Source organism: Melozone crissalis, unplaced genomic scaffold (assembly GCF_028551555.1).
Source record: "Melozone crissalis strain CALT ecotype California unplaced genomic scaffold, PUWL_Pcris_2 ptg000027l_1, whole genome shotgun sequence".
NCBI lineage: Eukaryota > Metazoa > Chordata > Aves > Passeriformes > Passerellidae > Melozone > Melozone crissalis.
In genome coordinates, this window is record NW_026535805.1 from 85501765 (window position 1) to 85528571 (window position 26807).

General features: G+C 36.4%; 1 protein-coding gene across 1 annotated transcript; it reads left to right on the plus strand.

The window, feature by feature from the left end:
- The first annotated feature begins 230 nt into the window (after positions 1 to 230).
- UFL1 (UFM1 specific ligase 1) lies at positions 231 to 20045 on the plus strand. Its single transcript, XM_054280272.1, has 19 exons — positions 231 to 309; positions 1018 to 1163; positions 2020 to 2048; positions 2689 to 2786; positions 3623 to 3737; positions 3981 to 4111; positions 4775 to 4833; positions 8116 to 8262; positions 9388 to 9563; positions 10221 to 10400; positions 10709 to 10826; positions 13064 to 13186; positions 14863 to 14983; positions 15870 to 16033; positions 17124 to 17254; positions 17396 to 17476; positions 18219 to 18304; positions 18742 to 18922; positions 19614 to 20045. The coding sequence occupies exons 1-19, from the start codon at positions 233 to 235 to the stop codon at positions 19824 to 19826; spliced, it is 2376 nt and encodes a 791-aa protein (XP_054136247.1). The 5' UTR covers positions 231 to 232; the 3' UTR covers positions 19827 to 20045.
- The last annotated feature ends 6762 nt before the right edge of the window (positions 20046 to 26807 follow it).

The window sequence follows — 26807 nt, forward strand, 5'->3', positions numbered from 1 at the left end:
GCACAGCAGGGCTGCTGCCGTGCCCGCCCCGCCGGGACCCCGCTGCTGGAGCCAGCCCCGACTACGGAAATCGCTTTTTGCTCCTTTTCCCGCGGTTGGCTTTTGTTCCGCCTGTTTTCAATGACCCAGCCCGCGCAGGAGCGCCTCCGTGCCGCGGGGCGGCGCTGCGGGCGGAGGCCGGCCCCGCTCGCTGCCCGCCGCCGCCAGGCCGCGGCTGACGTGTCGCTGCGCCATGGCGGCGGCCTGGGAGGAGATCCGGCAGCTGGCGGCCGATTTCCAGCGGGCGCAGTTCGCCGAGGTAGCCCACAGGTGAGCAGGGCGGTGCCGGCACCGCCTGCCGCGCCCCTTTCCCGCGCTCCTTTCCCGCGCCGGTCGCCCCTTCCCCCGCCGGTCGCCCCTTCCCCCGCGGCCCCGGTGCGTGCACCCGCAGGGCCCGTCCCGGCACGGGCCCTCTCCCGTTCCCTGTGTCAGTGCTGGAGCCCCGCGTCCCTTCGGGGACCCCAGAGCACGGGCAGGCCCAGGGCAGCGACTGAGTGTGTAGTCATTGCTGAGTTGGAGTTGCTCAAAATCATCACGGCTTTAGTGCTCGGTTCACTCTTCTGTCTGCTTGACTAGTTGAGGCCATTGCCCAGAACTTGTTTTTGTTAAAGAAAAATGAATCCGAAATGCGCAAAAGTAAAATAAAGGCGCACAGAAGTGTCATAGACACGAATTCTTTAATTACAGGCGTCCCCAAATTCACCAGCAGGTGCATTCTCACAGCTGACAGGGCTGAAAGCTGTTCAGGAGGAGAGTAAAAGTTTTGGAGAGATGACCCACCCAAGTGAAACCATATGGATAGTTTGGTGGGTGATAAGCAGGATACAGGCATTAATTTCTTAGTCTGAAAAAGTATGTTCGCAAAGAACTGCAAGCAGTCTTCATAGTACTTCCCATGTTTAGTGTGTTTGAAACTTTAAAGGTAATTTTAGCAAGCACTTGCTTAGAATAACTGCTGACTCCTTCTGCTTCTGATAGATTGTCAGAACGGAACTGTATAGAAATTGTGACAAAGCTGATCACAGAGAAGCAGCTGGAAGTAGTGCACACCCTTGATGGCAAGGAGTATGTCACTCCAGCACAGATTAGTAAGGAGATCCGCGATGAGCTCCATGTTTCTGGTGGTAAGTGTGTCACTTTCCTTCTTCCTTTGAATTTGGAAGTTAATTTTGAAGGCTACAGAAAGATTTTGAAAGTTTTCAGTACTCTTAATCTTTCCGAAAAAGTCAGTTTGCTCCATCTACACATTAATTCACCTACTGCTCTTTTATTTTCACTTCAGATCTGTGTTAGGCTTTTAGATAAGCATATCAAGGTAGGCTGTTTGGTTTATCTTCACCCATGTGGAATTTCTGACATAAAAGTTGTATAAAAATCCTGTTGAAGGAAATTTGATGTTTTAATACAGTTAGTACCTGGCCAGGATGTTTGACCCTGTCTTGGAATTTCAAATTCATTCTCCTTTCACGCCATTGGTAATAATAATATTTGTAAATTGTCATTGAGAAGTTCTTTTATTTTACCAATGTGAAGAGCCACTTGCATTGAAAGATATGACTTAGATATATAAGGAAGTTCAGATTGCTTTTTGTGGCTTTAATAAGCAGGCAGTGCATTGTCCTTTGAGTTATTCCTAAGGGTGAATTTCACTGAGTCATATGTTCAGAAAAATTAGCTTCTTATTATGTCCATTCAGGTTAGCCATTTTCTCACTGTTATCACAGGTTTGCCTCAGTTTGTGTTTTGCCATGGTGTATCATGGCATTGAGACAGCTTGGACTGAATTAAAATTTGGTGGGTTTTTTGTTAGTAGTATCATGAAAGGTAGAAAGTTTTAACAATCTCTGGGCACTCATGGACTAGTTTAATTGGTCTACAGAAAAAGTAATTAAATCTTTTGTGCACAATGATCTGTACTTTATTCTAAATCTCTTCAAATATGTTTCATGTGCTAAAAGTGTGTTTTATCTTTTCTTGAAGGTCGAGTTAACATTGTTGACTTACAGCAGGTAACTTTAGTAATAAAAACTTTATACTTCTTTATTTTCATCACCATGTATGCTGTGAGTACGGAGTTCATTAATTGAAACCTCTCTGCTTAGTGATAATCTAGGACTTCTGAAATTACTACTGATAAATACACTTTTTGTTTATGAACTCTTTCTTTGTAAACTAAGGAGGGCAGACTGAAAAGAAATATGTCACCCATTTAAATTTAAAGCTGCAGGAGGCTGCATTATTAACTTTGCATGCCTCTTTGAATCTGTCCTCTTCTTTCATTATTCTTTGTGTCTCCACTAATCTTTGTCCTGCAGTAGTCTTCCTCTGTGGCTAATTTTTCCTTCAGGCTTGAGCAGAATTACTTGGAAACAGAAAACCTTCCTAAAAGCCAGTTTCCTATTTTGTCTTACTGCTTTCTGGTATTTTTTTATCACATAGTTTTCTTCAACCTTGTAACAGTTGCAAAGAGAGGTTTTTTCTCTAAAGGATTGCTACTTTATTCCAAAACACAGATCAAGTGTATTTGTATGCAATAGTATAAAAAAATAAGAGCATCTTTCCTCAAGGTATAGGAATGTGTAACTAATGTCTCAGTGTTTGAGAATGATTTTCAATTTAAAGTTCTGATAAGAGGTTTTTTTTTTTTAGGTGATAAATGTGGACCTTCTGCACATTGAAAACAGAGCTAATGACATTGTTAAATCTGAAAAAGGTATTCAGCTTGTACTGGGACAGCTTATAAATGAGTGAGTACCTTCAGGAGCAATATGTATAATTCATACCATGCTTATTTTTTAAAATGCAGACTAAAACTTAGTGTCCAACCTTTGTTGCTTCTGAAGTGAAATACATTTTTCTTGGCTGATCTTAGAGCTGCTTGGTGGTGATCAGTGCTACTCCTGGCAGGTGAGACTTATCTCAGCAAAGCATCCAGTGAATCCATGGTGTAAAGACCCTCCTGAACATCTGTGTTCAGTGTCCTGTGTTTAAGAGGTTTAATTTCTTACCCAGTGTCTTTGTGTACAGCAGCCAGATCTCATTTGTGTCTGGCTTTGCTGTCTGCCTCAGCTATTGACAAACCTTCTGCCTCTTGTTTTACCTCACAAGCCTAAGATGTTTGATCTGGTTATTTCGTGGCTTCCAGCACACTAACAGTCACTGAAGTAATACTCTTATGGGGCTGTCCTTTTTATTGATTGAGCTTCAGGAACTATTCTTGTCAAAGAATATGAAGTACCTGGCTCTCTTGAAATAGTTAAGACCTGTCTTGCTTACTTAAGCTGTTTTCCAAATTTTCATTGACATTATGTTTTCCTCTTTCTCTTGCTTGAAATTTTCATATAAGTAGATAAATGCCCCATCTTACAACTAGCTACCTGCTTAGCAGGCTTTTTAAAGAAAATACACATTTTCCCTTACACTGTTCTCCTTTATTCATTTAAAATAACTTTTAGTTTATTTTTAAAGATGTAACAGAAAGAGGTATATTAAAAGAGGTCAGTTACTCAGTATGTGATCTTGAGGTTGACTTTGAATGTGACACTTAATGTCTTGTCTTTTCTTTTTCTCACTTTTACTAAAGGAGTTACCTGGATCAATTAGCAGAAGAAATAAATGATAAACTACAGGAGACTGGCCAGGTGACAATATCAGAACTCTGCAAGGCATATGACCTTCCAGGAGACTTCCTGTTACAGGTGATGAAAGCCACCAACCTGGCAAATGCAGGATTGGTTGTGACAACCTTCTTTCTTTATCTTTGCAATATCCATGGCTTTAAGTCACTGTTTTATACAAAATTAATACGAAGGTTAAATCTTCATTTTCATGGTGCATCTGCAAACCATGCTTCTGTTTTCTGCAGAGTTTTCTGTCATGAGATACCCATATATCTGATGGAAGAAGGCATGCTTAGAAAAGCTCAATTTTTCTATTTACAGGCATTATCCAGGCGTTTGGGCAGAATTATTCATGGCCAACTAGACCAGGAAAACCGTGGGGTGATTTTTACAGAAGCCTTCGTGTCCCGCCATCGAGCGCGCATTCGTGGGCTCTTCACTGCGATTACTCGGTAAATTGCAATGCTGCAACCACATATTAAAACATTTTTGCTATAGGTCTTTATGGTCCAGATTCACTTGTGATTGAAAAAGAAAAAGGACCTATGGGTAGATTCTCCTAAGTGTAGTAAAATTCCTGGGACCAATTCTCAGTTACATTAGACTCACTTGTTAGAAATAGGAACTCACTTTTGGAAAACAAAGGAAGTATTGTTGTATTGTATATTGTTATACTGTATATAAAAATATACTGTTATATTGTTATATACACTATACAACATATATTAGTGTTTTGGCTGAAGAAAGTGTTACTCTGTAGTTCTTTTATTACTTTGTAGAATATCAGTCCTCTTGTCACTCCACTGCTACTTAGTCGGTTACATATTGATATGGTCACTACATATGATTATAGATAAGTTTTTCTTATTAAATCAAATTTTTGTGTCACTTTGTAGGAAGAGGAAAACTTAACAAAGCAGAAGTTTCCTTATAATTATCATAGCTTTTGTGTTGTTACTTCATGGTAATTCAAAGTTAAAGCCTTGTAAGCTATTTTAAACATCAGTGTTGTACCCTGAGGCTGTGTTCATCTATAGTAACCTCTCTTGTTTCTGGATTCTCCACATCAGTTTCATATAATTAATTTATATTTTGTTTTTCTTTTTTTTCCCAAGGCCTACACCTGTAAGTAGCTTGATCACTCGGTATGGATTTCAAGAACATTTACTTTACTGTGAGTTTCATTCAGAATATTTTGTGTGTGTGTTAGGAAATCCATTCCTCATTATTAAAAGTGTGCTTTCAAAGAAGCTTTTTAGCACATAGACTTAATTCTGAAATACAGAACAATGTGTTTCTCTTCAGTGTAGAAAGTATTAAATCCTTTGTGCTATCCATCACTGAAGGGATGTTCTCTGTATCCAGAGCAATGAAAACATTTGTTGACGAGATGCCTCTGGGGACAGAATGATGCAAGAAGTACAGTACTTATTTATTCATCTCTTTCATTATTTGCTCTTAGCTATTAGCAGTTTTATCAGTGAAGCACACAAAAGGGGACAGATTTTATGTAGCCAAATGGCATTAATTGCTCAGGATTTGATTTACTGACTTTTTTCTGTGATAATGGAGGCTAAGCTTTTGTTGTACTCTTAGTTGAATGACTTTATATTCTGAGAGATAAAACATATCCTTAAACTGTTTGCTTTTATTTTCCTTTTCTAAGTAGAAATGCATAAAAATTCCCTATTCAGCTGCTTAAATCTTTAGGCTCTACTTGTTTGTCACTTTGTGTGCCCACCCCTCTCTCTCAAAAATGCTGCTTCAAGCATCATTAGTCTTCTGTGCTGGCTGACCAAGTGCTGCTGGTCTTTTAAAATCCTTTATTGGTTTTCTGTCTCTTCTCCTGAACCTTAATGCTTCTCTAGATTGGATATTTTTGCCTTCAGGGCATTGTTCACTTTAGCTCAACTGTAATATCTCTCTGCTTATCCTGTTGTTCTCCACCACAGGCTTATATATTAAAAATTAAAATCCTAGCACTTAAATAAAATCATATAAACAGTCTACTTCCACATGATCAATTTAAAATTTCCACCATTTTTTTATGTGCCATCCAAGTTTTCATAGATTAAAGGGAAAATTTGTCAAATTGCATTATAATAATGTCTCAATACCCAGCAAATTTCAGTATTTGGTTACAGTCTATTTCAGATAAGTCCTTCAAGTACCTCATCATGTTTTGATGATGTACAGTGTTAATTGGAATTGAAGTTCTGGTATTTTCCTGACACCAGTGAGCATCACAGTACGTTCTTCTCGTATTTCCATGGGGTTTTTTTAGTGAGGTTTTTTTATTATTTTCTTTATTTTTTTTACTTTCTCTCATTACCTCTGCAGTTTCTAAGTTTCAAAGAGCTTTTTATCTTTTTATTTGCTGCCAGATTTTGTGTCCCTTTGCTGAGATACCATTTCTATTTCACAAATGTTGCAAACTTGAAAAATACCTTTTAATGATGTTACTTTTTAGCTTTTTATGTCTGTTGCTGTTAGCAATGTGTTTAAAAGTGATCATCAGTTTTCTGTCTCTTCCAGAATAAAAATGTAAGTTCAGTGTAATATTTATATTATTTGCAAACAGCTAATTATTTAATCAATACTTGAGTTTAGACAGGATAAATATTATTCTTTAGTTCTTTCACAGAGATGGGCTGCTATTCATCTTAAGCTCTCATAAAGTTACAATAAAAAGTAGTTTTAGAAATGTGAAACTCTTCAGGTTAAGACACTAATTAGAAAGCATAATGAAGTAACAGATGTAATTCATTTCTGGGCATTATGTTATTGGGTGTAGGACTGACATGGAGGGACACTTATCATCTTTGTCAGACTTTGATGGAGACCTAATAGGTCACTACAAACTACTTGGTCACCTTTAAAAATAAATGAGAATTCATGGTAGTTCTACAGGGATCCTGTTTTTTTAAAACAAAATACTGTCTAGACATAACTGTAGCAATGGACTGTGAAGTCACTGAGAGCACCTCCTCTGCCCTGGAGGTTTAGAACTGGCACTTGATAAAGTACAGAATTTAATTGATGTCTTCATTTGACTTCTTTTCTTCTGACATCTTTCTGTAAAGAATAGATTTTTTTTCTTTTCCTGCATGAATAGATTTTTCAACCAACTTTGTGGAGTTCTAGGAAAGTCTAATTATTTTTCCTAAAATCTTTGAATAAAAAGAAGCTGAAATTGCAAACAGAGAACCATTCTGTATTATTTAACAGTTGCTTAAGTGGAACAGACACCTTGACTCTATTTTCTAGGGCAACTAAAATATTAGGAAGTACAAAAAACTTATTTTATTTCCAGAATTGGCCTTAAAAGTTCCATTTTATTCAATGTAACTGAACCATAGTAGAACATAATTCCTGTTTTTTATCTTAAATTACATAAAGCTATATCTTGTTTAAATCAATTTCTCTTTCTGCTGCGTTTTTCAGTGTAAGTATTGTTCAGCTTTGCTAGTGGCAGTTGTGTTCAATAGCTGCTAGCTTATAGAAGCTCATCTACACTGTGGGCATATCTGACAAAAACTGTCATGATTTGCTGTGCACTGTTTCTTCTGGAACTGGGCTTTCAGGTAAACTTTCCTGCATAAGTGAGCTGGACTTCTGTGTGCTGTACTAAGCATGTTGAATTGCTGCTTCTGTTTAATGAGGAAGAAGCCTTGCCATGTGATACCATTTATTCTTTTGTTCCAGAGAAAAACATGTCTTTCAATGAAACAGAAATGAACATAAACTGAGTATTTTAAAAAGCCATTTGGCAAAGCTCTGGAAATTAGCAGAGTTAGCAGTTGATGTCAGTGATTTTTTAAAAATCTATCTCTCGTATTACAGAAAGGCAGAAGCAGATCATAGGAGGCAAATCAGATATTCCTATGCAATTTAAATGGATTTTAAAAATCTTATTTAGCATTGAGAAGTGCTTAGTACTTCGGTACTGCCAGTTACCAATATGGTTTTTGTTAGCAGTATTCTCAAGAGGTTATTATTGGCAACTGTGTTATGCAGTTTAGGTAATGACTTTTCATGTCATTTTCTGCATTCAGATTTTATTTTTCCATTTTGGTTAATGTGCAAGCAGTGATTAAAAAAAATTACTAATAAAATGCTATTATATTTTACTCTTCTGGCCAGAGAAAGATTCTTCTATGTCTCCATTTTTTAAATTAAAAGCTACAAGTGCCCAGGTATATATCCAATAAAAAACATTTTGATCCTGCCATTGTGGCTCACTTTTTAGAAACATTGTCTGATTCCCAGAGCTTTTGTGAAGAAATTCTCATAAGTGTTAAAAATAATTGATAGAGCTTGGCAATATTCCACTAGAACAAGCACAAACTAATTGGTGGAAAGAAAGGAGAAACAAACCAGGGAAAATAATTACTATCTTTTGATTAATGGATATACTAACTTAGGAAACATCTCTTCCTTTATTTTCCTCTTGTAGCTTTGCTAGAAGAACTTGTTAATGCTGGTCGTCTGAAAGGCACCGTGGTTGGTGGGAGACAGGATAAGGCTGTGTTTGTTCCAGACATCTATTCCAGAACACAGAACAAATGGGTGGATTCCTTTTTCAAGCAGAATGGTTACTTAGGTAATTAATCTATATTCTTACAGATAAAACAGCTTTCTAAAACTAGTGTAGGTAATTGGTCTTACCTTAATATAGCCAGTGCTTAGGGTGAAGCCTCATAAGGAGAAGTGGAAACCAGTGCAGTGGCTGATACTCCTTTGCTCAAAGACCACCTTGCTCATAGTGATGTGTGTTACTTTATCACAATGAACTGTATTTCAGCAGAGGGACTGTACTGCTAAACAGTAACTATTTCTCACAAACAATTACGAATGCTGGTTTTGTTACTGCTCTGAAGACCTTGATTAGCCTGCTCATTGTAGACTTCTCAGATCATCATGACTGCGGTTTCAGGCCCGGTGTTCAGATTACAGCCAAACTTTGGCTGCTAATAGTCCAAACGTGCAGTGCTCAGGAAGAACTTTTTTCCAGAATAATATTTGTAGAACTGGAGTGAGTAACACTATTGTCCTGATTTGAATGCAAATAATTATATCTAACTTCAGGCTGAGTGATGCTAGGTGATGGTATTTTGAAACAGCACAAGCTGTGGGAAAATGTGGATTTGAATAAAGAGAGGAATGTCCCCTTATGGTCCCAAATGGTCAGGCCCTAAGAAGCAGTTGTTCTTGCATGTTGAAAAGGTTCACCCTAATTTATTATGATAGTATTAAGTGTTTCTGCAACACTGCTTGACTAATGGACTGTCTGTCAGTCTTTGAATGTTTTCCCCACATCGTAAGTATGAACTGCTAAATAGTTGAAAGCAAAACACTTGGACACTGTATGTATTGTAAATATTCATTATATATTAGAATACTTTAGAAAGATATGACTGCAAATATAAACTTAATGGTATAAGAATCTGAAAAATACACTTAATGGTATAAGAATCTGAAAAAAACAATTTTCTAAACTCAGATCAAAGTCACATCCATGATTTAATCTGCCTACTTCTATTAAGAACATTTAGATGTAGCTTGTACTGAACTAAGTTTTAGGTCAGCATTAGCTTAAGGCTGTATTGACTTGTATAAAAAAATATGTTTAACTCTTCGTTTCCTGCTTTCAAATTAAAGTCATCTCATAAGATCTTGTATGTATATAAAGGAACTAAATTTAAACAGACATCTAACTGTTTTACAGAATTTGATGCATTGTATAGACTTGGCATCCCTGACCCAGCAGGCTACATTAAAAAAAGATACAAGTCTGCACAACTCTTATTTCTGAGAGCAGCTTGTGTTGGTCAAGAGATTGTGGATCAAGTTGAAGCCTCTGTGGAGGAAGCCATCAGCTCTGGAAACTGGATAGATGTAGCAGTAAGCAATCCTTTCAATTGCTTTTGGATTTTTTTTTTCTTATTTTTATGTCAAATGATACTTTATTGAAACTACATATATGTGTAATGAAGTTCTATGTTGTCAAAGAAGAAAATTCAGGCTAATTAAAATGACAGGTAAAAGGGCATTATTTGCCTTTGATTTGATCTGAACAAAAACAGGGGAAGGACCTACTGGCATTCAGTTTATAGATATGTAAGACTAACTTTCATTTCAAACTAGTGTATTCTCTACTAGAGAACAATATATTTCTGTTGGGCTTTTTTTTTTTTTGAGAAAATGTCTAAACTGAATGCTTACAACACTTTTGGTGAGCAGAGGGACCTTAGCCACTTTGTCCTGAGTCCTAATTTTAGGCCTTATAGCACTACCTTTGTTGCTCTGAAGTGCTGCTGATGTTCTGTCTTTGGTGTTGCTTTGTAGCTGTTGTACCATGCATTTGCCCAGAGGTAACACATATTTCTAGAGAAATGTGGATTTGCATGTTAGAAGATTTAAAATAGTGTGTAGTCTTAAATTAGTAGCTTAATGTGAAAAGTGCAATGCTTTCTGAATAGTTAGTAGGTGTCAAAAGGCCTCTGTCTATTCTGTTTATCCACTTACAAGGCTGCTGTATTTTAATTTTCTTTACCCTAGACTCTTCTGCCCAGTTCATTGTCAGTAGAAGATGTTGGGATTTTGCTCCAGCAAGTGATGAGATCTTTAAACAAAAGCTCTTCAGGTTTGGTCTTCAATGACACCATTGCAGTCAGTGAGAAATTTCTAAGCAGCTGTGCTGAGCTCTTTTCTGATCTGATGCAACAGAAAGCAGAAAAGGTACAGTAGGTTTTTGTTGGTCAAGGTGCGGTGCACGTTGAGTGTTGGAGTAAAGTTCATGGGACTTTCCAGTCTCTGTTAAAATTTCTGTACATCTCATCTGAAATACAACTAGAGAAGAAGCAAGACAAACAGCAGGTTTCTATATTTGATGGGTGTAATTTATACTCTGGTATACTCAAGAAGTCCAGTCTCTTGCACTTGGAAAATGTGAGGTTTGATTCATGTACTTGAAAATGGCCAGCTGGTTTAAATGTTTCTTCCATTGCTGTATCTTTTGGCTATGATATGCATGTTCTTCCTTTTAGGAAATTAAAAACAACCCTGTTAATTTAATCACTGAAGAGGATTTAAAACAGGCTTCTTTAGACAACTCATATGCTAATAAAAAAGACAAAAAGGATGAAAGAAGAAAGAAAGCAGCAGGTAAGATATCAATATTCAGCTTAAGCAAAAAAAAAAAACGAACTAATTTGTTTTATCTTTGAAATACTCAAATATAAAGTTAGTATATTTTTAGTCCATTAAATGCTTCCAGTCTGTTGCTTAAGATATTTAAGAAATAATCCATAATCCAGCTGCTTACCATTATACTGTGGATATGCATACATCCAGCTATGCCCATGAGAACTAATTTCAGACTTAGAAATGCAGAGGAAGTACTATAAAGGACTCTTGAGTAGCTCAACACAAGTGAACTGCTTTTAGAAGCAAGGAATCCTGTGTTCATTTATTATTTTATACAGTATGATCACACAAGACTGAATAAAAGCAGTATTAGCTCAGGGACCTCTCTACTATGTTTTATTACACAGTATAGATAAAATTTTAGTCTCCATTTTTCAGGGGTCCAGGAAAATTACTGTGTTTCTTATTATTAGTCTTTGGATGTTAATTCCAAAATAACTTTTTCTAAAATTAGAATGAGTTTTTGGGATTTTTTTTTGAGGATTACTTGTCATCTTTTCTGAGAAAACCATGCCATGGAATTTTCTGGTTTTGCACATGTAACAGTTCCTTGGAGATGTAGACAGCTTGCTTTGAGGTATATTCTGGATTAAATCAATCCCAAACCTTACTTCATTTGTGTGGTGACTGTTTGGAATAGATTTCAGTTGAAGGAAGAATAAATATATGTGGGTTTAACCCTTTGAAATCATCCTGCTTTTTAAACCGGTATTCAGTCTGAAGACTGTGAATCCCATAAACTTTGTGTGATTCTTTTGCTGTTGCAACAGAGCTGAGCAATCTATGTTGAACTCACTTGCAGAGTGTTACTGTGCTACTGAAAGTAAGAGAATTAGAGCACTGGTGCATCTGGCTTGATTGAATATACTCATCTGCAAAATAGAACATGCTACTCTTAAAAAAAAAAAGCATGAGTAGGCCTAAGTTGACATGGAAATTAAACTTATGCTTGCCACAAGAGATGGCAGATTTTTCTAGGCCATAGCTAAGGTAGAGAAGCTTGGATCTTTAATTGAATTGTCATAATAGAATGACTTCAGTTTCCAGCCCTCTGAGGAGTGAGACTCTACTGAGCCTGTACTACGTGTCTAGACAAATTGATACCCACAGGTAACATGCTGCACCATCAGCAAGCACTACCATGAAATGTTTTATCATGGACTGTTATGTGCATTACCTAAAAGCCCCCCAACATAACAGTTTTATGTAATGTAATTACTGTAATGCAGTGAGATTTCAAATAAGTTTGTGAAAAGCACTATTTTTTGGCTGTTCCTGCAGAGTGATGCTTAAAAATCCATCTGTGGCATGTAACAGATGCAGTTAGCTTTTTAAGGAAGAGCACCATGTCTTTGTGTTTCCTTTTCTTAAAAAATAGTAGTTACATAATGTAGTTACTTGAAATCTTGAACCATACTTAAATGGAAAAAACACCCACTTTCTCAATGCATATATGTCTAGCACCATGGAGTTTAAATTTCTTCTAAGTGAAAGAATAACAGAAGAGGATGTGAAAAAGGGAAGAAAGAGCAGAACAGCTTGTCTTGTGGAGAGTAGAGATTCTGTCTGAAGTTGCATACATTGATTTCAGGACTTCTGAACAAAGTAATTTGTTATGTGTGTCAGAGCTGGAACATCCCATTACTCTGTAGTCATCTAGGAAAAGTTGAAAAGGATCGAGTGCTCTAGTTAATTGAATGTGTACTTCCAGTAATATTTTGGGTAAATGCTTATAGTGTAGGATTCTTTCTCTGAAAATTAACAGTTACATTAGCTAACATAGTTTTTATAAACTCAAGTTATTTAGCATCACTGAATAAAAATGCTAAATGCTTACTAAGATGCTGTTTTCAGCTGCCAGAGATCTCCTATTACATTATGGACCCTGGTATCTCATCTGTTTTTAGCTGAAGCAAGATACTGCTCTTTTTTTTTTTTTTTTTTGTATGTGCATTTGATATTAGTGTTTGTGTTTATTAATGACATTAGGATAAACAAAGCTTTGCTTCAGTTGCTTTTTTTCTTAAGAAACGTATGGCCTTAAGATTCTGAAATATATGTTCTAGGTTGTGTTTAGAATCAGGTTGTGGTTTTCAATCCAGCATTAACAAGTAACATAGATAAATTACCGTGGTATTGTAAACTTTTTAAGTGCTGCAACTTTCCTGTGTACTAAGCAAGTAATTCCCCACCAGAGGGCAGTGGAAGCGTGAGAGGAGGAGGTGGTGGGAATGCCAGAGAGATAAAGATCAAGAAAACCAAGAAGAAAGGAAGAAAGGATGCTGATAGCGATGAAGAGTCACAAGGGCCTGCCACAGGTTTGTCATTTTATTTTAGACACTATCTATTAATAGCTATTCAACATGGTTTTACTACTTTGTTTTTTTCCTACATGTCTGTTCTTCCCCCACTGTTTAGATAGGGTCAGCTAAAATGTCAAGAAGATGAGAACACTATGTACTTAAAATTGTATCTATGGGTCTGGTATTTAAATGAAATGGACATTACATGTTCACTGAACAGGATAACTTAGTCTTTAAAAAGGAAATTTTAAGTCAAGGAAATAATACCATTGTATATTCATTCTTTTATTTTATGTAGGAAATGCCATAGATTTTGGGGTGAATGTTACACTTGATTTTGTAACACCTGCTGCATAGTGTTTGATAAATGAATGGCCTAAATTAACAAATCATAGCAATCAAACAGTTTTTTTCTTCATAGGAATAAAATACACAGCCAAAACTAATGTTTTGATAGTTTTAATATCACTTCTTATTGTTGGTGCCTGTTTGTCCACTATTAAAAGGAGCATGAATGGCTTGCTAAGTAAAAGCTAACATTGTTAGATTTAGAGCAAACAGTGGTTGCAAATGAGGCAGCCATGTTCTTTCTTTTGTTTGCTGGAGAACCAGAAATGTGTTCTTCCATTTTTTATGTAGGATCAAGGCTTTAAATACTGACTGAAAGATACTTTGAAACATGATATTTGATGTGTGAAATACACTGTAGTAATTTTGTTTGATACTGTTCTCACAGTGTACTGTAATCCACATATAAATATAATTATTTTTCAGGACTGCTCAGTTACTGAGTAAAACAGTGTTCAGTCACTTTTGGGTTTTGGTGTAAGCTTTCTGTTCTGCCCTTATTGCTGTATTATAATAAATAGCTTGAATCACAATCTCAAGGTAAACTCACATGAAACCATTCAAGTATAAATAAAATCCTTTCTAAAACCTGATTTAACTTCCCTTTTCACTTGTTTATAAACCTTGTATGTTCACTGCTGCTGTGGCACAACAAGGAACATCATTGATCTCCATACTTATGTGCACAATAAGCCTGTGTTAAGGTACATCTGGAACATGTCCTTTTCTGGTTCTCTGTTCTGATCTCATTCTTACATGTAAAAATTCTACAGCACCCGGGAAAAGTTCATGTTTTGTACGAAACTGAAATACAGATGCACTAAATTGTATGCATATAAGTTGCTTTTATTACAGGAACACCTTGTCTGATTTAATTTATCATGTTTCAGATTTTATACTGTAACCTCAAGTTTAGGACACTGTGTTACGTGATTGTGTACCTTACTAGATGGAGTTTAAAAAAATAAAAACAATAGCGTTGTGAAATCCTTCAAGTAGGAACACTCAATTCAGTTTTGGCACTTTATTTGGTATTGGTGACATGGTTTCTAAAATAATGGGCCAAGCAGAAAGAAAAGTGTCACCAAAAATACATATCCTCATACACTACTTCAGTTGTCTATTACAGAAACTTCTAAGTGATCAAAAGAGAGATTTTGTCAGTTTTTCACATGTGTAAAATTGCGCTGTCATGTGTAATCATCCCAGTTTTTCCATTGTTGATAAGTATTTCTTCTATGGTGGTTGGAATTTGAGGCTTTCCAGTGTCTCATGGCACAGAGTAATTGTAGCAATACTTAATGGAATGTTTTCTCAGTGAGTGTTATTTATGGCCACTGCAGGTAGGAGTAAGAAGCTGGAGTTCTCTTTCATGTCACAAGAGGAAATTGAGGATGTTTTAAAGACCCGCATGCAGGATTGCCCTGAAGAGCTCATTACAGAAATTGCTGAACATCTAAGAAGGTAATTTCAATAATTCAGCTGGAGTTAGAGAAATTGTGATTCACTTCAGATGAATCTACACTTCAGTCTTTTTTCTTGCTTAGAAAAGAGGGTCTTGTTGATAGAGAATATTGTGGTTCATGTCTTTCTGTACAGCTCCATGTTACACATCTTATGTGTTGTTAGAAAGCTGTACTGATACAGGAATGTGCCTCTGCTTAGCAGTACATGGTCCTGCAAGCTCATTTTCAGCTTCATGGGCGTATTTACACCCCGTCACACTGGGGTTTCAGCTGTCCCATGTTCTGCACAGCCTTTGATATATGTTCATGTTTGCTGGCATCTGTGTCTCCTGGTACCCATGAGAGCTGGATAGTAAGTTATGTTCACAAACTGAGCTATGCAAAGATTAATAACTTCTTTTAAAAGATATTCCATACCAAAGAGAATGTGAATATGTATGTTCAGAGCAAAAGGAGCATGAGATAAGACTGTAATAGCCAAGCTTGAATAAACCTGGAGTGCCATAGTAACTGCATCTTTAGAAATTTGTCCAGAGGCCCCTGAAAGCTTGTGAATAGCATTGCTACTAGAAATCCTTTTGTCTTTCACCTTTTTCCCATTGAGGATTGTGAAAACCTTGGCATATATTTACATACCATACATACTATAACATTAGAACATCTGCCATTAAGTATAGTTTAATTAATATTTTAATTTCTTCATGGGGTTTTTTTTCTGATTTTCATAATTGGCTTTTTGTTTATCTCACAGTTCTGTAACATTCATGTCCCCATCATTTACTACATAATGAGGTCATTTTCTCTGTTGCTGATATATTTGGGAAAACATTGTACAGTTTCACACTTTACTCAGTGTTTTCTCCTTTCTTCTTTCCTGTTCTAAGACCTTTGACAAAAACTTACCAGGAGGTTGTGCGTTCCGTTTTTACATCTTCCACATCTTCCTCTGGAGCCAACAGAAGACAGGCTATGAAGGACTTGCAGGAGGAATTCTCAAACCTGTACAACAACATTCGGTTATTTGAAAAGGGAGCAAAGCATTTCACAGGTACAAAATACATACTTTGAAAAATTAATATGCTCCTTCAAGGATGCTAAATTTATTCCAGAATCTACATTAAAGGTCACACAGGAGCTAGAATTTAAAAAAGGAAAATCTAGAAAGAAAAAACTAGAGATGTGTTTAGTATGCATAACACTGCCTTTATGCTGAAGTGCATAGTTTTTCACAGTAATTGAAATTCATTCTCTTTATTTCATATCCATATTCTGTTACCTTATGTCAAGGTAACTGTGTTCTTGTCTTTCCTTACCAAGTGTCTGCATTCGTTCCAATTTTTCACTGTCCGGATGAAAAAAAAAAGGAAAATATTAGTATGCTCATTTTATTCTGTCAACTGTGCCACTAATGAAAAAATTGAGTACCACCTGATTCTAAGAAGCTGCTGTTTAAACCTCATGGGTTTGATACTGAAAGTAGCTGCTGCTTGAGGATAGTCTGTCAAATTTGTTTTGTAGGGGGTTGCTCTGTAAGGTGTGACAGAAAAGGTAGCATTAGGAAAATACTGTAGACATTTCCAAGATTCTCTGCTGTATTCAGCTTTTGCCTAGAAAATCGCCTGTGGAGATCTTCTAGCAGAAGGAAACATCAGCAAAACTACCTGATATTCCTGTATTTTGGAATATGTAGAATTATTTCCCATTAGCCCTTGTTCTTGGGCATGTGTTCTGTAGCCTCTTTTTTTTTCCCCAAATTCAGTATTTCAGTCTTGAAGTCACATGGCTGTTCTTCTATTTAACTGCTTGTCCTGCAGAATTTTCCTTTGTATGCTCTTGACTTGATCAATAGCAGTGGTTCAGGAGGATTGTACAGGGTTGTTTACTGCTTATACAGGTACATCTTTGAAATACTAGCAATGCATTTAAATGTTCTTACAGACCTGAAAGCTCACATTTTTCACTGAACAACATTCCATAAGAATGTCACAGCAAGTGAGGGATGTTATCTTCATGTATCCAGATAACTTTCTCATACTGCTCATGGTTGATAGAGTCCACAGGCAGGAAGGTGCTGTGATAACATCATAGGAACCAGATGACTATAATAAGTTACTTTAATCACTTACTTGTTTTAACAGATGATACTCAGACTAACCTTGCCAAACACCTATTGAAGACTCTGTGTACAGACATTACAAATCTGGTTTTCAACTTCTTGGCATCTGAGTCAATGATGACTACAGAAAATTACTCTACAATCACAAGTGAGGTACAAAAATAAAAGCTCCTTTGTAACAGTCTCAAGTAGATCAGTGATATTTTTTCAATAAGTAATTACTTCACTTGAAATATGCCAACATCTAAAAAGATGATTAATATTACAGGTTATTTCCATTCTTGTCCCATACAGGGCAGAATCAAGATTTTAGGTAAACTGCCAGAAGATACCAAAGGTCCTTTAACTAAACTGCATACTTCTCTGAATGGCAAGGTAAAAATCAAGTTCAGATTTTCTGTTTTGCTGATAGAATGCTAATAAATAGCTGACACATGTAGTTTAGTACGTAATCACTGCTGCTGTGAAGGTTGAAGGTAAAATAATCTTTTGTATTTGTGTAAGGCAGTGAGAGAAAGTGTGCTTTTGTATCTGTGAATGTTCAGAGATGAAAAGGTGATCTTAGATTGTGATACTGATAGTCACTTTTGGCTACTTGCTGCCGTATGGAATCCAGGGTGCCTTTCATAGGTGAGAAGAGTGAAAATGAGCGAGAAGCTCCAGTCTAAAGGTCTAAAGTGGTTGATGTTTTTGTATTTTGTTCCCAGATGTTCTTCCATGTATGTTTTAACTAGTAAAATTACAAATAATTAAAAAAACTCCCAAGCGTTCAGATTATGGCAATGTAGGCACAAAGAGAGTTATTTATAAATTCTTTTGTGCAAAAGTCTATACTGATGTGTTTCTTAATTTAAAAATATATCTGTAGATAATTGTAGAACATGTATTCATTTTTGATTTTATTTCCAAGGCTAATGAATTACAGTTTGGGTTAGTATATGAACTGTTGTAAGATGAACAAAGGTAATTTCTACTAAATACCTGTTACTTTCTCTTTTCTTCTGTAGTTTATTTCAAGTGTGTTCACAATCATCTTTTGTGTGATTAATTGTGAACAGTAGTTAAACTTTTTTATAATCTGCAAACACAGATTAAATATTTCTATTATTTTTAATAGAGTATAGAAGATTTTCTTTCGTGCCTTGATTCTGCAGTGGATATTTGTGGTGTTATGGTGAAAAAAGGAGACAAAAAGAAGGAAAGGTACATTAATTTTATTTATTCTATGAAATGTGGCTATATTGCTGAACAAACATAGGATGGTTAGTATGGGAGCAGTCATACTCAGTGGGTAAGAGGCAGTCCTTCTTTACAAACTGCTTAACTGAAAAATAAAATTCAAGCAGTTCTAAATCCATGGGAGAAGAAGAAGAGGAGAATTCACATTTAGCTAATTTTGTTGGCTCACTACTTTCTGTGATATAGTGTATAAATTGCCTAGAGATTTTTGAAAATCTGAGCTATACCAGTGATACGTTGTTTTTTTTTTTCAATTAACATTTTGAAATTGTGCATAAATAAATGGTCAGAGGAGAAAATTAAAATTAATTGATGTTAAATAAGTTTTAGCATATGTGATCAACTACTATATGAAAAAATCATAGAATCATATTTTTGTTTCATATATTCATGTTCCTTAGGCAAGTCCTGTTTCAGCATAGACAAGCTCTGATTGAACAGCTCAAAGTCACAGAAGATCCAGCTCTTGTTCTGCACCTGACATCAGTATTGTTATTTCAGTTTTCAACTCACTGCATGCTTCATGCGCCAGGAAGATCAGTACCACAGATCATTAATTTCCTAAGTGGCAAGATCCCAGAGGTATTCTTTTCTAGCTTTTTAAGGGGAAACTACCTTTTTTCTGTGACAGAACATGAAAGTTGTGCCTTACACTATTTTTGCTGTATAAACCTGACACCGTTTGGTTTCATGCCTAAACATTACTTTATGTGCAGAATATGCAATTGCTCTGATCTGGACTCCATTGCAAATCAATCTCTTCAGGGATCTGTCATCAAAAATTTTTTTATAAAATTAAAAATGTGTTATTAGTCGTTTGAATTAACCATAGAGACAGCTCTGTCTTGGGGAAATTACGATTCTTACAATGGAACATTTTTACGTCTTTCCTCTGAGCTAGAGCATGGTTGCTTTTTAAACTTTTCTAATCCAGTTTTAAAGAAAGATATACCTCTTAAAGAGCAAATACATAGAGGTTCTGTATTTTATACTGCTGAAACTGGTGATGCTTACTAACTGTATTGCTTTCATGCTTCACTGGTTATTGTCCTGTTTTTGCAGCACTTGGATGCTTTCAGTTTTTTACCTCTTTGAATGTCTCTCAAAATTTAGCTTGTCAAGTACTTTGTTAGAAATATATTTCTGTATCACTAACTCTCTTTGCCCAAGAATGGGAGAATGCTTTAAAAAAATTATATCTCTAATTATAGGTCTGTCTACCTTTTCTGTAACATTGATATTCCCTGGGTTTCTTCTCATTTTTTGCCCTCAGGATCAGTATTCGCTGATAGTCAAATACCAGGGATTAGTGGTGAAACAATTGACCAGCCAGACTAAGAAAACTGAACACGGAGACAGTGACACAAAAGATAACATGGAAGAGGAGGAAGGAGCAGAAAGCATTCGAAAAGAGCTTCAGGAAATCACTACCTCTATCAAAGATCTTGTTCTCAGACCTAGGAAATTTTCTGGAACAGAGGAATGAAACTGCTACTCAGCGCATCCACTTCCATGACAGTCAGACTTTATTTTCTTCTATGCTGAAAAGAAAGGACAACAGAAAATGCTTGATAGACTTTAAATTTGGCCTCTAGTAATTTGCAAATCACAGCCAGGGAACACAGTTGCTGGGTGATGGTGGCAAATGGAATTTTGTTACTTCTACAGTGTACTTCTAACACACATTAATGTAGATGTGGCAGAACACAGTTTAGGTACAAAACCAGTGGGTTTTTATTGGCATCCTCATGTGCGACCTCAAGAAATTACTCTTCAAATAACAGTGCATTTTGTTCGATACACACACAGGCTGATAGTTTTACTTCTCTGATGTGGATTTGTAGTGAGATAAGGATTGCATATAAGCCTGTCTGTCTTAATTTCAAATACTGGTTTTAGAACATATTCTGATACCTAACAGCACACCAGCAAAGGCCATCTTTACTCTGGTGTCATTAATGGATGTTTTCAGTTTCTGTTCACTGAACTGCAACAGTAAAAACACTTTGAGTACAAGTGGATATAGATAAACTTAAGGGAAGTGATCCACTACTAAGAGTTTCATGAACATTCAAGTTCATGAAGATCAGCACACTGATACTACTGATGTATTCTGCTAATGTCTGAATTAGCTGTTCATTTAAACCTTGTAATGCAGAAAAGGTGACTTTCTTTTGCATTGGCATTTTGGGAGCAGATAAATTCTGTTAAACTTGCCATATTGTACATGCCTAGTGTTCATTCAGCAGACTTGTTGAGTGCTTAGTCCAGTTCCCACAGCAGATAGAAACATTTGCATTCAGTCAGCTCTTGAGAGAACTTGTGGTGTTCTGTTTATCCTGAGTTTCTTGAAAATAATTTAGTTCATGATCTTTCTACATAAACTTCATAGACAGAAGTACTGCTTCCCTCAAGTTTTTGTGAGCCTTATATTTACATTAACAGTACTTTATGTCTTCAGGAAAGTACAAAAATATGAAAAATTGAGTTCTATCATTATTAATGCCATAATTCTTGTATGGCAAATATACTTCTAAATTTATTTTGGAGAGAGGATAATTTTCAAATTTGAAGTATCTATTTGTAGTAACTTTTGTTACTTCAGTAATACCCATTGATTTCATGTAGGTAATTTCAGGGGGTTTGCATAGCATCGAGGTTGAGTAATAAGAGATGAAAAACGTTCTTTTCACTAAAACTGTCATTCACTTATCCTTGCCAAAATTAGTGCTCCAAGAGGGGCAAGTTCTGTGCAAATTCTGCTCCAATCAAATTTTTCTGTTTTCCAACAATTCACATATTCTTGTGAGCTTAATCATAAACACATCCAATTGCAACAGTTGAAGAGGCCAGGTGTGGAACCCCAGTAACAGAGTAACAAATGTTAAGGTAATTTTGGTGATGTAAACAATAGAATTTTACACATATTTAAAAGGCAGTAATGTTTAACAGTGTTCATGCCAATGCTGATTTTTTATCAGCCATGAGGCAAGAACAGTTTGAATTGTGAGGCAGAAGCAAAGGCAGTTGTTTCCCTTTCCTTGGTGGGAGGTTATAACAGCTGACAGTAAAAGACAGTGGGGAATAAAAGACAATAAATATTCAGGTTGTTGAACTTTGTTTAAGAAATGGTTTGTGTACCAGGAATAGATTTGATTTCATGTATTTAGCCAGCATAATTAATAAGTTCCTATAATGAATGTAAAAGATTTTATATGATATTGAGCTCTTTTGTAAATAATATGCTATATGAAATTCTGTATGCAAATAAGAAATTATTTTAATAACATTAAATGATGAAGTATTTGAAGAGCATTCTGTTGACATCACCAGTGTTTGATCATCTTGCAACTTGCAGCTTTCAAACAGCAATAGGTAATATGCACTGTTAGACTTAACACACCATTCTGACTGTCCCTGTGTTTTTGTTGGGTATAATAATCAACTTACTGCAGAATTTCCTTTATTATGTGTTCAACTTGGTATATTCCAGCCTATGTTATAGAAGGATTTAAAAAATAGATTCTTTGAAGTAGATACAATGGAAACACTACAGTTCAGAGATGTCTATTGGCTACCAGCAGAACTCAAGGAGACATGGTTGGAAAATTGTCCCAGGTATTTTTCTTGATTCGGAAATTCAGTCTTTAGTTTATAATACAGAATTATATCTTCTGAAAGAGAAAGAAAAGTAATTCTGCTAATTCACAGGGTTTTTTCCTCTCCCTAGGAGGAATGTATATGGGAGGAAGAGTAATCTTGTCTTACAAATCAGAGGTGCAGTTCACAAAACAAAAATGCCCTTTGGAATATCTAGGAAAATGAAAGGCACTACAAAGTATACAAATTAACACTTTTACTCTGGGTTCAAGTGTTAGTGTTAGCCTCTGACCTTCACTTATGCTGTCTAAGCACCACCATTGCATTTTTAATCTCATAAACTGACTTGTATAGATGCATGTATGTGTCTGTACACAACTACTTAAAAACATTCTTATAGCCTTGTTTGCTGCTACTCTCAGATGGCAGTGGATGCATTAGCCATAGGTAGAGTAGTGCCTGTCTCAGCAGCAGCCTTGCCTTTCCTTCTTTTTAAGTGGCAAAAGATGACTCTTGTAGTTGGTAACTTCCAGATCTGCTGGAACTGAGCAAATTGTTGCTCTGTTAGAACTTTCAACACTTCATTGAAGCTCTTTCGCAGCTTCTCAAAAAATTCGGCACAGCTTTCTAAATAATATCAGTGGGTTTTGTTGTCAGCATGAATCCATCTGAGAGCTTGTTCAGATAAAACTACAGTAGTTCTGATCTCTTTAGGTAAGAGTAAGGCTACTCAAGCAGTTGTTCCTCTTTAATGTTTTTCCTAGTAAGTTACAGTAGGCCAAAAAAAAAAAATTGTACAGATAGGAGTAGATTGGGGTTTCTTGTTTAATAGGAAGTTTAGTAGTCTTGCACGTGACAGAAGAGTGACTGTGGAGGGTCAGACTGAAGGTGAATGTAGCCCAGTATTGTGTCTCCAGCAGAGGCAAAAAATGAGTGCTCAGAGAGCAATACAAGAACAAGACATGTAGTATTTCTCCTTTGGGTGCTTTCTGGGCTTCCAAATCCATGTTGCCCAAACTTTTTGAACAACAATTGTGCTTTATTATAAATACTCTCTGCTAGCCCAAATAACAGAACATATTCAATAAATGCCAAAGATATTTTGTCAGGAAAACAAGGTCTTTAGGAATTGTTAAGGAATGTGATCTCTGAGGTTTTGTTCTTTAAACAATGAATATTCTAAATTGGAACAAGTAACATGAGTAGTTTAAGGAGAACCATCATTTGCTTGATGAATTTCCCAAACCTTCAACGTGAAAGGGAAGCTAGGTCAAGACAGATCTTGTTTGGAGACAGATAAAATAAGTTGCTTTGTATTTCAGAAAGTTCAAGAAGTGCTGCAGGAGCTGCAAGGGATATCATGTAATTGATAGTCTGAAGAAATAACAGGATTTTGCTGACCTCCTCATTTGTACATAATTTGCACCTGTTAGGGAAAACCCCGATTCTGTTTTAGAAGTTTCTCTGGGCCTGTCTTCTATTAATGCTGTTGTTATCTCTATCTACATCTTAGACAAATTTGAGGGTAGTCTTTGAAAGCATAAGACAAGTGATGTGCAATAGGATGTGTCTGAACTTCTCGTCCTTGATGGCAAGAACATATTGTGTTAGTATTTCTAAGTGTCATTAGCTCTCTCAACAGATCTGCTTGAGAAATACTTCTGTCTGGATCTGATTTATGAACTTGAAAAGGTACTTGGTTAAGAACTGTACTATTGGGTTTTTTTCTTTCTGGAAGGAAGACAAGAGAAAACTATTTACGATTCTCATTCTAGACTCAAATTCACACCTAACTGGTCCCCTCTCTCCTCAATCTGCTAAAATCACAGGCTTGAAATTAAAGGTCCTTGGTATAAATAAAGCTTGTAGAACAAATTAAAACAGGAGGAAAGAGATCAGTCTTGTTTAAGTAACAACTCCATGTCTGGAGAGGTTTAACAAGACTACAAGCAGAGATCATCGGATCTTGGCAAAAGTAGTCAGAGGATCAGTCTTAACTGTGAGACACTATCTAGACACAGATAACCTCCAGAACATGTCCAAATTTGACAATTTTACCAAAGTACTCAGATAACATAATACATATTTAAACCATTCAAACATTTCCTTCTATCTGTGATGCTGAACAGCTCCCACCCACTTGACGTTGTAGACCGAGTGATTCAGATCTATTGGCTCTTGGTTGTGGAAAAATCTGCCTCAAGGTCAGTTGTGGTTCATACCACAAGCAGCCATCTTTTCTTCACTCTGCCTAACCTCAGCCTGCTTTTTTAAATGGACACAATATCTTGACTTTCAGCTGCACTTGGTTAAGGGTCTGCATAGAATCATATGCAGAGTACAAGGACCTCTGAATGCTCTGTGCATGCTGGAGCCTGTCTGTGAGAGCTGGCCCCTGTTGGGCCCAAGCAGAAAGTAAAGGAGGGGGGTGTGACTCAAAAGCCAGAAATACTGGGAAATACTGAGAGAGAGCCTAGAGGAGTCCATTGCTGCCACACTGATGGTAATCCTTGTGAGCACCCTCCCACCTGGCGGAAAGCAGCAAATGGTAACGGCCCAGAAAATGCTTCAGCCGTGTCAGAATTTTGAGTTCTACTCTGTCCCTGAACATCTTTCCTGAAACTGGAGGAGGTTTTTTTCCTGCCCCCCACCCCCCCTCCCCTGAGATGGTTTCCTGTACACAACAATCAGACTTCAGTAATTGCAACTTTTCTTTTTCTTTTCTGATTTACAAGCCCACATGAGGCCTTTTGAATTCATTATGCATGAACTAGTGTGTATCTGGGGATGAATAATGTTCCATCTTACTTTCTTTTTGCCCTTGCACTGAACAGTTTTGTTTTTTAACAGAAATGCCTTTTTCTTTTTGAGAAGTCTCAGAAATATGTTCCTTTAAGAACCTCCTGCATGGTATGTATTTGCCATTTGTAAACACAGCGTGTCAAAGAATGATTTGATTCAGTGGTGAGGCAGCCACATATTTGCATGTCATGAGGTCTAAGGGAAACAAACTTACCCTCAGCCCTCCCCCATCCAGGCAAATTCGGATGGGACCCTCAAATAGCTCTGGCAAAGTGTGCTGTTTCTTTTGGACTTGATGGATGCTTGTTTTTGTGAAGACGTGTAATTATTTCTTCCTTTATTTTACTGCGCAAGTTACCGAGAGAAGCAGCTGAAAACTAAATGTGAGTATTGAGGCTTTTTTCCATTATTCCTCCATCTGATAAGCTTTAAACTTGTTAGTATAGAAGGTACTTAATTTAATGTTTTGAGCAAGTATGCAGGAAGTTTTTCCTCAGAAAACTGCTGAATAAATTAGATGCAGACTTCCACATATATATTATGCTTTTAATTTTGTGTACCTAAAGAGATAGAGTTTTGTAAAAAAAATAAATTAATTTTTTATTAATTATTTTCATTGCAGTAATTTAATCTCCCACTAAATTGTGGGAAGATTGTCTGGGGCTTCCTTTGTAAAGAGATGAGGATGAGTTTTTTTTTGCCCAAAAGAACCATCCAACAAAAAATAAATGTGCTTTTTCCCATTACATTTTTATCTCCTAGCAAGAATTCATTTGCTTTTGCGAGAAAAAAATTCTAGATAGTGTCTTTTCTGTTAAGTCACTTGTTTCTAGCATGAGTACTTTTAACACCTAATGTGGATTGTTCTTGATTTTGGAAGTAAAACAGTTTCCGAGCTGGCTTTTATAAGTCAAAAAATTGCTGATAAAAAATTATCATCTCCAAATTCTCCCTCCATAAGACACTTTGTTTTATCTTTATTTTTAGGATCATATTTTTTTTTTTAATTTACATTTAGAAATTAAGTTTCAGATGCCTTTTTTTTCTTTATGTTAATATTTTTCTTGTCTTTGTGCAACAAGTTGTTATTTGTACATTAATAGAACAAAATATAGTGGATTTGACACATAAACATTGTTACAGAGTGCTGATAGTCAACCCATGTCATTTTACTGCAGGAAAGTCACTGACTCAAGGGTGTTTAACTGGTAGAATATTGAGATGACACTAACTTGTAGCCTTAGAGAAAAATGAATTCAAAAGCTGCTTGAAAGAGATTCTGATGTATGCTGTCTCCAAATTATTTGCAAGCAGTCATAATTAATAAAGCATGTATTTTTTGGTTGACATGGTAAGACACGTGTTCCATCAGCTCCCTACCGATAATTTCAGCTTTTTTCATTTCTTTTCCCTACCAGAGTTTTATTTCTTGAAAGAGCAGTTAAAAACTTTTAGTACATGGACAGACAAAAAAAAATTTTAATCAGCACGCTTTCAAACATCAAGCCCAAAATCCGAGGGTGAAATTCCAAACCTGTTGGAGGGAGCAGCCCTCCTGCCGGCTCAAGCTCGAGGTGTTGTCAAGGCTTTTAGATCACCTGGAGAGTAAATCCAAGCGGAGTTTTACTCCACACTTCCCTGCCAATTTAGGGTAAATGATGCTCATAAATTAATCATTTCTAGTTCAACTGTTCTGTTAAAATCTCTAGAGCCCTATGTTTGGAAGCTGGTGTAGTGAAATGCTGCTGATGCTCCACTTGGGCTACTGCAGCTGAATTCATTCTTTTGGGAATGGGGCATGCAGCTCTTATGAGAAAGGAGGCTGTGAGCTCCTTGTTTCATGCATTTGTGTTTTCCTGTAAAATGTCAGAGGGATCAAGTAAGGACATTTTTGTAAGAAATATGGAAACATGACTCCAAGAAGATAAATTAATAAAACCCTGTGACAAAAATTCTGTAGCAGAGATAAAAGGGAAGGACAAAACTCACAAAAGGAAGCTACACTGCCTTCGTTCCTTCACAATGATGGCTAAGTTTAATTTCTGCTAGAAGTCACCCTGGAGAG

Bases quoted from the DNA above. Each gene is read 5' to 3' on its own strand.
- UFL1 (XM_054280272.1), top strand. From the start codon at position 233: ATGGCGGCGGCCTGGGAGGAGATCCGGCAGCTGGCGGCCGATTTCCAG. The intron at 8,263-9,387 runs GTAATTAATCTA...ACTGTTTTACAG, and splicing joins CAAGCAGAATGGTTACTTAG to AATTTGATGCATTGTATAGA. The intron at 18,305-18,741 runs GTACATTAATTT...CATGTTCCTTAG, and splicing joins GGAGACAAAAAGAAGGAAAG to GCAAGTCCTGTTTCAGCATA.